Here is a 12,732-nt window from a genome sequence, read left to right on the forward strand (position 1 = left end):
AAATATCAGTCAACATCACCAAAGAAACACAAACCAAGTAAGTCAGACCAAAAACAAACCAACAACACCCAGATATAGTACCCCAGTGCCAATGGCTACTCATCATCATTAAAATATCAGTCAACATTACCAAAGAAACACAAACCAAGTAAGTCAGACCAAAAACAAACCAACAACACCCAGATATAGTACTCCAGTGCCAATGGCTACTCATCATCATTAAAATATCAGTCAACATCACCAAAGAAACATAAACCAAGTAAGTCAGACCAAAAACAAACCAACAACACCCAGATATAGTACTCCAGTGCCAAATGGCTTCTCATCATCATTAAAATATCAGTCAACATCACCAAAGAAACACAAACCAAGTAAGTCAGACTAAAAACAAACCAACAACACCCAGATATAGTACCCCAGTGCCAATGGCTTCTCATCATCATTAAAATATTGGTCAACATCACCAAAGAAACATAAACCAAGTAAGTCAAACCAAAAACAAACCAACAACACCAAGATAAAATACTCCAGTGCCAAATGGCTACTCATCATCATTAAAATATCAGTCAACATCACCAAAGAAACATAAACCAAGTAAGTCAAACCAAAAACAAACCAACAACACCCAGATATAGTACACCAGTGCCAAATGGCTACTCATCATCATTAAAATATCAGTCAACATCACCAAAGAAACATAAACCAAGTAAGTCAGACCAAAAACAAACCAACAACTCCTTAGATATAGTTCTCCAGTGCCGAATGGCTACTCATCATCATTAAAATATCAGTCAACATCACCAAAGAAACATAAACCAAGTAAGTCAGACCAAAAACAAACCAACAACTCCTTAGATATAGTTCTCCAGTGCCGAATGGCTACTCATCATCATTAAAATATCAGTCAACATCACCAAAGAAACATAAACCAAGTAAGTCAGACCAAAAACAAACCAACAACACCCAGATATAGTACTCCAGTGCCAAATGGCTACTCATCATCATTAAAAAATCAGTCAACATCACCAAAGAAACAAAAACCAAGTAAGTCAGACCAAAAACAAACCAACAACACCAAGATATAGTACTCCAGTGCCAAATGGCTACTCATCATCATTAAAATATCAGTCAACATCACCAAAGAAACATAAACCAAGTAAGTCAGACCAAAAACAAACCAACAAACCAACAACACCCAGATATAGTACTCCAGTGCCAAATGGCTACTCATCATCATTAAAATATCAGTCAACATCACCAAAGAAACATAAACCAAGTAAGTCAGACCAAAAACAAACCAACAACACCCAGATATAGTACTCCAGTGCCAAATGGCTTCTCATCATCATTAAAATATCAGTCAACATCACCAAAGAAACACAAACTAAGTAAGTCAGACCAAAAACAAACCAACAACACCCAGATATAGTACCCCAGTGCCAAATGGCTACTCATCATCATTAAAATATCAGTCAACATCACCAAAGAAACATAAACCAAGTAAGTCAGACCAAAAACAAACCAACAACACCAAGATATAGTACTGCAGTGCCAAATGGCTACTCATCATCATTAAAATATCAGTCAACATCACCAAAGAAACACAAACCAAGTAAGTCAGACCAAAAACAAACCAACAACACCCAGATATAGTACCCCAGTGCCAATGGCTACTCATCATCATTAAAATATCAGTCAACATTACCAAAGAAACACAAACCAAGTAAGTCAGACCAAAAACAAACCAACAACACCCAGATATAGTACTCCAGTGCCAATGGCTACTCATCATCATTAAAATATCAGTCAACATCACCAAAGAAACATAAACCAAGTAAGTCAGACCAAAAACAAACCAACAACACCCAGATATAGTACTCCAGTGCCAAATGGCTTCTCATCATCATTAAAATATCAGTCAACATCACCAAAGAAACACAAACCAAGTAAGTCAGACTAAAAACAAACCAACAACACCCAGATATAGTACCCCAGTGCCAAATGGCTACTCATCATCATTAAAATATCAGTCAACATCACCAAAGAAACACAAACCAAGTAAGTCAGACCAAAAACAAACCAACAAACCAACAATACCCAGATATAGTACTCCAGTGCCAAATGGCTACTCATCATCATTAAAATATCAGTCAACATCACCAAAGAAACACAAACCAAGTAAGTCAAACCAAAAACAAACCAACAACACCCAGATATAGTACTCCAGTGCCAAATGGCTACTCATCATCATTAAAATATCAGTCAACATCACCAAAGAAACACAAACCAAGTAAGTCAGACCAAAAACAAACCAACAACACCAAGATATAGTACACCAGTGCCAAATGGCTACTCATCATCATTAAAATATCAGTCAACATCACCAAAGAAACACAAACCAAGTAAGTCAGACCAAAAACAAACCAACAACACCCAGATATAGTACCCCAGTGCCAAATGGCTACTCATCATCATTAAAATATCAGTCAACATCACCAAAGAAACACAAACCAGGTAAGTCAGACCAAAAACAAACCAACAACACCAAGATATAGTACTCCAGTGCCAAATGGCTACTCATCATCATTAAAATATCAGTCAACATCACCAAAGAAACATAAACCAAGTAAGTCAGACCAAAAACAAACCAACAACTCCCTGGATATAGTACTCCAGTGCCAAATGGCTACTCATCATCATTAAAATATCAGTCAACATCACCAAAGAAACACAAACCAAGTAAGTCAGACCAAAAACAAACCAACAACACCAAGATATAGTACTCCAGTGCCAAATGGCTACTCATCATCATTATAATATCAGTCAACATCACCAAAGAAACATAAACCAAGTAAGTCAGACCAAAAACAAACCAACAACACTCAGATATAGTACTCCAGTGCCAAATGGCTACTCATCATCATTAAAATATCAGTCAACATCACCAAAGAAACATAAACCAAGTAAGTCAGACCAAAAAACAAACCAACAAACCAACAACACCAAGATATAGTACACCAGTGCCAAATGGCTTCTCATCATTAAAATATCAGTCAACATCACCAAAGAAACATAAACCAAGTAAGTCAGACCAAAAACAAACCAACAACACCAAGATATAGTACTCCAGTGCCAAATGGCTACTCATCATCATTAAAATATCAGTCAACATCACCAAAGAAACATAAACCAAGTAAGTCAGACCAAAAACAAACAAACAAACCAACAACACCCAGATATAGTACTCCAGTGCCAAATGGCTACTCATCATCATTAAAATATCAGTCAACATCACCAAAGAAACATAAACCAAGTAAGTCAGACCAAAAACAAACCAACAAACCAACAACACCCAGATATAGTTCTCCAGTGCCAAATGGCTACTCATCATCATTAAAATATCAGTCAACATCACCAAAGAAACATAAACCAAGTAAGTCAGACCAAAAACAAACCAACAAACCAACAACACCCAGATATAGTACTCCAGTGCTAAATGGCTACTCATCATCATTAAAATATCAGTCAACATCACCAAAGAAACAAAAACCAAGTAAGTCAGACCAAAAACAAACCAACAACACCAAGATATAGTACACCAGTGCCAAATGGCTACTCATCATCATTAAAATATCAGTCAACATCACCAAAGAAACATAAACCATGTAAGTCAAACCAAAAACAAACCAACAACACCCAGATATAGTACTCCAGTGCCAAATGGCTACTCATCATCATTAAAATATCAGTCAACATCACCAAAGAAACACAAACCAAGTAAGTCAGACCAAAAACAAACCAACAAACCAACAACACCCAGATATAGTACTCCAGTGCCAAATGGCTACTCATCATCATTAAAATATCAGTCAACATCACCAAAGAAACATAAACCAAGTAAGTCAGACCAAAAACAAACCAACAACACCCAGATATAGTACTCCAGTGCCAAATGGCTACTCATCATCATTAAAATATCAGTCAACATCACCAAAGAAACACAAACCAAGTAAGTCAGACCAAAAACAAACCAACAAACCAACAACACCCAGATATAGTACTCCAGTGCCAAATGGCTACTCATCATCATTAAAATATCAGTCAACATCACCAAAGAAACACAAACCAAGTAAGTCAGACCAAAAACAAACCAACAACTCCCTTTATATATATTTACAAAAAAAAAGAAGTATTTTCACAAATTGATCTGACGTTCTGATAAACCCCTCATTATTCAGGTCTGAGAAGATGGAATTCCACTTATTTTTTTTACCCCCCCACCTATGGAAAGGATTTTTAAAATATACCCCCACCTAGTACATGTTTTTTCTTCCAAAACCCTCTTCCGAGAGAACAAAGGTTTACAAAAATGTTACATCCTGTCAAATAAATGTAAAATTTGTTGGTATATCTATTTCAGTGCAGAATATTGGAGCCTTTTCATTTGAGATTGCATTAAAAGACATTTTGAAGCAACAGTACATGAATTATAGTTAATATTAGGACTAAAGTATTCCTGCACCTCTGTATTTCAAATGAACTATGCACAGAAAAAGATATATAAAAATAGACCACTCTGATTCAGAAGCATTTTTTTGAAACTTTGTAATTTTTGTTTAAAATGGTTTCATTAAAATTTTCACAATATTTTATTTTTTTATGAATGAAGTCTCGCATTAGATGAGAATTTCTCAGTCTGATGTTGCATTTCTCAAATTGGGGTTTGTCTGTTCTGCCAAGCATCATTGGTTTGGTCTATTGTTGGCGACTGCTAGTCTTTATGTCCATATGTTTAGTATTTGGTGTTTTGTTTAGAATATTGTCTTCTGGACATTTATTCCACATTACAGTAGTCTCAATCTTACAGTTCATGTGTAGCATGCCTCTATATGTTCATGTGCATATTTATTTTTGTATATAAAATTGTGTAAATATACACAATTAAATTTATCTCTATTCCATTGAATGCTGTTGATGGTCCATATCTCGTAAGGTACACATAATAGTAATGATGCTTCACCCATGGAAGCAGCATCTTGAGTAGTGTATCACTTTGACCTTCATTTTTCTCTCCATTAACTCTGGTTAATTTCATGGTTATGTCCACATGGAATAGTAATGATACTGTCTTGGGTAGTGTTCCATGGTCCATTTTGACCTTCCTTTCATGCTTCAATGACTTAATAATTTCTAAGTTTATGTTCGTATCTCAGAACATAGACATGTTATAATAAAGATAGCACAATGGCCCAATAAACCTTAGATCAGTCTGACCTATATATTATGCTTGATTGACTTGTAATTTTCTAACTCTGTATTAATTATTGGAGGGACATCCGTGGCTTATAGACACATAATAGACATCTAGTTTACATCCAGTTAACCCTTTCCTCCATAATGATGCTTTTTGACGCCACCCCCTTTACTCCATAATGACGCCTTTCGACGCCTGTGAAGTATCTCAGTTGAAACACTTTGACTACAAAATGTCTGCATCAGACTTAAAAAAGTTTGTATCCAATATGAAAAGGATATTCATGAGAATATCTAACTTGAATTTCATTGATGAATTATTAGTTTTTCACAATGCATTATAACTTTAAACCTGATAAAAAAAAATTATTGAAAAAATCCTATGAGAATCAAGTATGCCAGAAAAAAAAATCCATGGAGGAAAGGGTTAAATATGCAAGAAGTCTTGACAACTGAAGCACTATCCAAAAAGAAGGGTAATCAATGGACAAAAGACAAACCCGAAAACAAACAAGACACACAAGTAAAAACAACAACATTGAAAAACAAAAACAAATGAGAAACACCTACCCCGAAATAATTATGCTACCTCAGGTGCTCCAGAAGGGTAAGTAAGTCCTGCTTCTTGCAAGACATCCTCCATGTTCCTCATGAAGGTAACCTACAGGAATGGAGGAAAAGGCAACTGTAGAAAGTCTGTTGTCATGTGTGATATACATAACTCAATATACTTTACTTGGGATGAGTAAAGTTTTATCCTGTCCACTACTTAAGAAAAAAAATTCACATAACATTTCATTGCATACAAGAAAATAACCACCACCGGACGTTAATCAATCAAATTTCTCCCCTTATCTAACCTGTGTACAAGGTTTAGGAACCATACAACCTCAATTTTACAAAATATTCTATAGAAACCACAAATAAAAAATAATAGTGATTTGAAATACCCAAGACATATGTTTATGACACAGATCTTTATTACTGCAATAAACTATAGGATTAATTACCTACAACTGTCAAATTCAAGATAATATTTGTCTATACAACTGGATGTGACTTATCATGATCTGGTGGTACATGTATTACACCTATAAAAAAAAAAAGGATGTTTAAATTATTGCCATTATTACACTGACACATTTTTCGCAATAATAAAAACATCGAAATCATTTTTTAATTTACAGTAATAAAATCCCCTCTTGTATTATAAATGTTTTATTTATTCCAGTATACAAGGCCAGTATCAAGTTAGATAATGATGTAGATTCTGAAGACTTCTTGGTGTCGATACTCCCTTGTATTATAAATGTTTTATTTATTCCAGTATACAAGGCCAGTATCAAGTTAGATAATGATGTAGATTCAGATGACTTCTTGGTGTCTGATGATGATTCTGATTTAGAAATATTCAACCCAAAGAAACAAGATATTAAAGGTTTAGACAGTGGTAAGCATTTTATGTTGCATCACTTTCAAGATTTGTAGACATTCATAAGGCAAAGTGATATAAACAGCTTTCAGCAGGTTGAACACACAACTTTTTTTTAATTGCATAATGAATATAAGGATGCATATGGAAAATGACTGACACAAACTTCATGTGAACACAAAGTATTTTATTATCAATCACTTAGTTTGCTAGTTCTCCAATGGACTTTTTTTTAAAGATTTACCTTACTTAAAATGCGATTGGGAAAGAAATCCTTACTTGATAGCTGACGGTAAAGAAACAAATTGGAACAAACAGAATAATTTGAAACTTTATCATAATGATTAGTAATTCATTTGTATGTGTATATATGTTTATTATGAATTATCTCCCTTTGATTAGAATCCTGATTATACTTCATGTATTTCCTTCAAGGTTGATTCATATACAGGTAAAACTGTTCATTATTTTAATGGAGAGAGGTTTTAAGTTACAAAAGCAATAGATATTACAAACAATGTACTTAACTTTTTGTTCAATTAATTAAGTTGTTCAGTTACAGCATCAGAAACATTCTTTAGAGCCCCTCTTATTCTTCTATCCTGTCATCATTTAAATGGGTCAACATTATAAAATTAGATTTTTCTAATTATATGAATGGAACCAGTAAATTGTTTCTATAATATTCTGCAAAAGATCAAATACTTGAATGAGGGCCATCATGGTATATCTCTATTCATTAATTCAATAATAAAATATTTCTGTGGCAGTATTTAAAAAAAAAACCATTGGGCTGTTATTTTATATCTATTGCTTTGTAAAATAATATTTTTTTTAATAAAAATATGATATATCAATTCAGTTATATGGGGCAGGTTTCATATTATATGAATTTTTTAACAGATAAAACCTTATATGGAGCTTGAAACAATTTGTGCATGGTATATTTTTATACATCCTTGAAAAAATATGTATTTGCTTTATTTGATAAAAAATCTGCATAGAGTACTGTGCTGAATTGTTTCAAGTTTTTAAGTTAATTAATTCACCATTTTTAGCTCACCTGGCCCGAAGGGCCAAGTGAGCTTTTCCCATCACTTTGCGTCCGGCGTCCGTCGTCGTCTGTCGTCCGTCGTCCGTCGTCGTTGTTAACTTTTACAAAAATCTTCTCCTCTGAAACTACAGGGCCAAATTGAACCAAACTTGGCCACAATCATCATTGGGGTATCTAGTTTAAAAAATGTGTGGCATGACCCGGTCAACCAACCAAGATGGCCGCCATGGCTAAAAATAGAACATAGGGGTAAAATGAAGTTTTTGGCTTATAACTCAAAAACCAAAGCATTTAGAGGAAATCTGACATGGGGTAAAAATGTTTATCAGGTCAAGATCTATCTGCCCTGAAATTTTCAGATGAATCAGTCAACCCGTTGTTGGGTTGCTGCCCCTGAATTGGTAATTTTGTGGAAATTTTGCAGTTTTTGGTTATTATCTTGAATATTATTATAGATAGAGATAAACTGTAAACAGCAGTAATGTTCAGCAAAGTTAGATTTACAATTATGTCATCATGACCGAAATGGTCAATTGACCCCCTAAGGAGTTATTGTCCTTTATAGTCAATTTTTAACAATTTTCATAAAATTTGTAAATTTTTATTAACATTTTCCACTGAAACTACTGGGCCAAGTTCATTATAGATAGAGATAAATGTAAGCAGCAAGACTGTTTAGTAAAGTAAGATTTACAAACACATCACCATCACCAAAACACAATTTTGTCATGAATCCATCTGCTTCCTTTGTTTAATATTCACATAGACCAAGGTGAGCGACACAGGCTCTTTGGAGCCTCTAGTTATAGTTATTACAATTCACTTAAATTTATGTTATATTAATACAAAAAATGTTCCTTATGCTAAAATAAATATTTTTTTTGTATTTACTGTCTTCTGAATGGTTAAAATTATTAGTTTTAATTTCAATGTTGTCAATTTTGATGGCGACACGCCCATTCTGACGTTGTGTATTCATACACCAACATGTGACATTTTGTGTGTACGTTTTTATTGTCAAGATAAATAATATAAAAAGTTCTTTGAGCCTTATTTTTGATAGAAATTTATTTATAATGAATGGCAATAATTTATTTTGATTTTATTGAACCATAAAACTAATTTTTGACTCTTCACATTTTACATAATTCGCTTCGCGGATTATTCAATGTGAAGAGTCAAAAATTAGTTTTATGGTTCAATAAATTCAAAATAAATAATAGCCATTCATTAAATGTATATGATTTGCAAGTTGAAGATGATATCTTTTATTCTTGAACATTTGTGTGGCCATATTGTGGTAATGTGTTATTGTTCTAATCCCATGAAGACTTTTATGAATAGAAAAAGATCTGTCTACTTAGGTTTAACTTCAAATTTAGTGTTATCATATTCAGAAATTGTTCAGAATTTATAACACATCGACTACTGTATAAAAAAATAGCAACATAAAACAAAATGAAGTGGAATGTTATTCTCTAATTTTTTGTACCATTTTCACATTTCCTGACTGGTCTGAGAAAAATATTTCTCCTCACTAGTGAAAAATCTGTTCTCGGCAAATGATTAGTGGAAATTTAATTATGATGTCAAAATGTTTTGTTTTCTTCTCAATTTTCCTATTGTGACGTCATAAAAAAGGCAACCTTGCCTGATGACGACGCATAAAAGAACACAGGTTTCTGAAAATCTTTGAAAAAGAATGATTAAAGTCATCAGAGAAACAGATTCTGACACTATACAAGCTTCGCGCTTTAAATAATAAAATTTAACTGTCTCGAGTAGAGAAATATCGTAATACACTTGTTGCAGTGTAGGAATCTATATTTCTCCCATCCTCAAACTTGAGTTTATGTACTGGAGCCTTAAAAGAAAAGATAAATCTGGTTTTGGATTAAAATTGTGTAAACGCATAGAGAAGCTAATGGCAATAAGTTCTGACAATTGATCAGAGATATATATATATAACTAAATGTTATTTTCCTTCTTATAGAAAAGGGTGAAGTTACCAAGGGGACATTCCCTTAATATGGAACTCATGTTGTATGTTGTTTTTTTTGCTACATGAGGCTGACTAATTCTTTGAATTTTGTAATTTCAGATGATGATGACTTAGATTTGGATGACCTTGATCTTGATGATGAGATGGGCTCCTTAGATTCAGAGCTGAATGACTTGTAGCTAACAGGAAAATAGGATGCAGTGCTGAATGACTTGTAGCTAACAAGAAGATAGAATTCAGAGCTGAAGGAATTATGGCTGAAGTGAAAATACTGTAATCACAGAAATTAAGCAATATATAATATACACATGTATTATTGTTAGACAAATTTTAAGGTGTATATTTTTAGACTTTTTTATCAGAATAGATAATTTCACTTGAATAATATTTCCTATGAACATGTTTAATCTTGCTTGAGCTCATAAATGGTGGTTATAAAAGTTTATATGTGAAAAATTATACTTAAAAACAATCTATAGAGATCGACTTGCCAGCTATTGGGAATCCATTTTTAGAAATATATTTTTTTTTAATTCCTCATTGGTGATAATGTTTTTTTTATCTTATGTGTAGATGCTTTTCCACATACAAAATTTGTAAAAAAAAAAAAAAAAAAATGCTGAAAGAATCATTTGACACTTAATATTTTTAATAACCATTTTTCTCAAAACAGTATTTATCAAAATATATGTATGGGGTATTTAAACACTATATTTATTGATACAGCCCAAAGTGCTTTTGTTTTTTTTTAGCTTCGTTGATCAAAAGTTGTGTTAACACTGCCAGTTATTTGTGGCTTCATTTCTTTACTAACCTTCACATTTTACATTTAACTTGCTATGAAATCTTTCTCAAAACATTAAGAAAAAGAAAAAATGTATTTGATGACACGTTTCTGATAAGGTTATCACCACACATACCTGATAACATTGCTGAAAGTTTAAAAATAAAGTTCTTATTGAACTTGAAACTTGAACTCTGATGAAATTTCAATCTGCATATGTAGCTGTTGTGTGTTAAAAAATGCTTGACAAAGAGCTTTGATGTATAAAAACCCTTTTTGGGTCGTTTCTTTTTAATATTGTAATAGATATTTAATATGTAACAGCTGTAAGTTAATTTAATTATTTGATCTTCACATGTTTTGGGGTTCTGATATTGTTTTAAAGAAAATCTAGTAAAAACACGAAAATCAGTGCTAGATTATTTTAATGTATGATCATTATAATGAATTATGTAAAACAAAATCAGATCCTTAATGAGTTCAATATTATTTTATTATACCCCCGCTTTCAAAAAAGGGGGGTATACTGTTTTACCTCTGTCTGTCAGTCCGTCAGTCAGTCCGTCCCATGAAACTTTCGTCACATTTTTCTCAGGAACTACATATCCACCCTTTCTGTAATTTGGTATCAACATTTATATATGTCAGCCATACCGTGTGATGTGTTTTCAGATTCATCAATTGACTTCCTGTTTACCGAACACTTGTATGATTTTACACATGATAGCCAAGTTGAAAATTTTCGTCACATTTTTCTCAGGAACTACAATACAAGGATTTCTGAAATTTGGTTTCAGGATTTATATAAGTCAGCTATACCGAGTGATGCGTTTTCAGATTCATCACTCGACAACTTCCTGTTTACCTAGCACTTGCATATTTTTACACTATTTATATTATCCACTTGCGGCGGGGGTATCATCAGTGTGCAGTAGCTCGCAGTTTCACTTGTTTTATTTTAAAATCCTGCCTTTTAGAATCTCTATGCTAGATATTGCCTGTTTATATACAATGTTCAATATACACAATATATATATTTATCCATGACAACTTATACTCGCCATAATAATCAGAAAGTTATACATGTATGTTAGAATGCTGTTTGTTAGTGTGTATGTGTGTTGTGTTTGAAGTGAAGGGTAATTATTAACTTGCAAACAACAGAATGTGGTTGGGTAAAATTAGGATGCATTTTTAAAAAATGTCTGCAATCATTGAGATATGCTGTTCTTTTTCCTTTATGTAGTTAATCAACATTAATTTATCTCATCTGTAAAATGAAGCATTACCATCTGCATTTAGATATTTTGTATTGCTGTAAAAGTAATTGGATAGATGGGTTATGGAAGAAAAATAGATAATCCATATACTAAGTTACATTTCATATCAAGAGTCTCACAGTTTATGTGTAGGATCTCTTACAGAAGTATATGAAAAATTATAAGTTTTCCGTTCCACTTTCCAAAATTTTCTTGAAATTGTGCATTCAAAAGTTTTATTCAATATGCAGCTTAGATTTATATATTTAAACACATTGCTACTGATACCCACAAAATTAATAATTGTGTAGTTTTTATACTAACACAATTAATAGAATAATGGATATTTCCATTGTTGTATAATTAATGTTTATATGACATTTTACTTTACTAATGAATTTTCTGTGATAATTTGTATTCCCGTATTTGAAGTGTAGTGAATACAATAACAAATACTTTTCTGATGTAACAACTCTTCACAATAATAAAATCAAAAGTTCTCAAAAACTTCCATACAATATTTGTAAAGGTGCTTACAAGTTAGCAAACATGTATTATGCAAATTTTATATTTGTATTCATTCATCTGTGATGTTTATTTTATATCTGTTGTGTAATTTTGTTATTAAAATGTTATATATTTGTAAATGTTTGTTTTGTCAAGGCCAAATTTTTGTGTCCGATATATGAGTGAAAGCCTTCTAAATCTCAGTTAAAGTGTATGGTTATATTGAATGAGATTCAATTGAAATATTTTATAGCTTGCTATGCAGTATGATTGATTGATAGATTGTTAGTGCCACTTTCAGCCAATGAATATGTCCACAGTCAATTTTAATTGATGGGTGAAGCCTTAGAAAACTACAACTTCACAAACTCAATTTTGACAGGCTAATAATACAGTAAATGTGACCTACTTAGACCTCTCAGTCACTGAAGCCAATCTATG

General features: G+C 32.6%; 1 protein-coding gene across 2 annotated transcripts in view; it reads left to right on the top strand.

Annotated features, from left to right (window-relative positions):
* LOC134695711 (uncharacterized) overlaps positions 1-12,431 on the top strand; it is a 41,202-nt gene extending 28,771 nt beyond the window's left edge. Inside the window, exons 10-12 of one of the 2 annotated variants that reach the window (XM_063557093.1) lie at positions 6,581-6,703; positions 7,121-7,136; positions 9,841-12,431. In XM_063557093.1, the coding sequence (XP_063413163.1) occupies positions 6,581-6,703; positions 7,121-7,125 (128 nt within the window). In that variant the 3' untranslated portion in view covers positions 7,126-7,136; positions 9,841-12,431. The remainder of the gene's footprint in view (positions 1-6,580; positions 6,704-7,120; positions 7,137-9,840) is intronic. The other variant, XM_063557084.1, reaches the window with a different exon arrangement.
* Positions 12,432-12,732: the final 301 nt, after the last annotated feature.

Source organism: Mytilus trossulus, chromosome 1, assembly GCF_036588685.1.
Source record: "Mytilus trossulus isolate FHL-02 chromosome 1, PNRI_Mtr1.1.1.hap1, whole genome shotgun sequence".
In the NCBI taxonomy this organism is placed as follows: Eukaryota; Metazoa; Mollusca; class Bivalvia; order Mytilida; family Mytilidae; genus Mytilus; species Mytilus trossulus.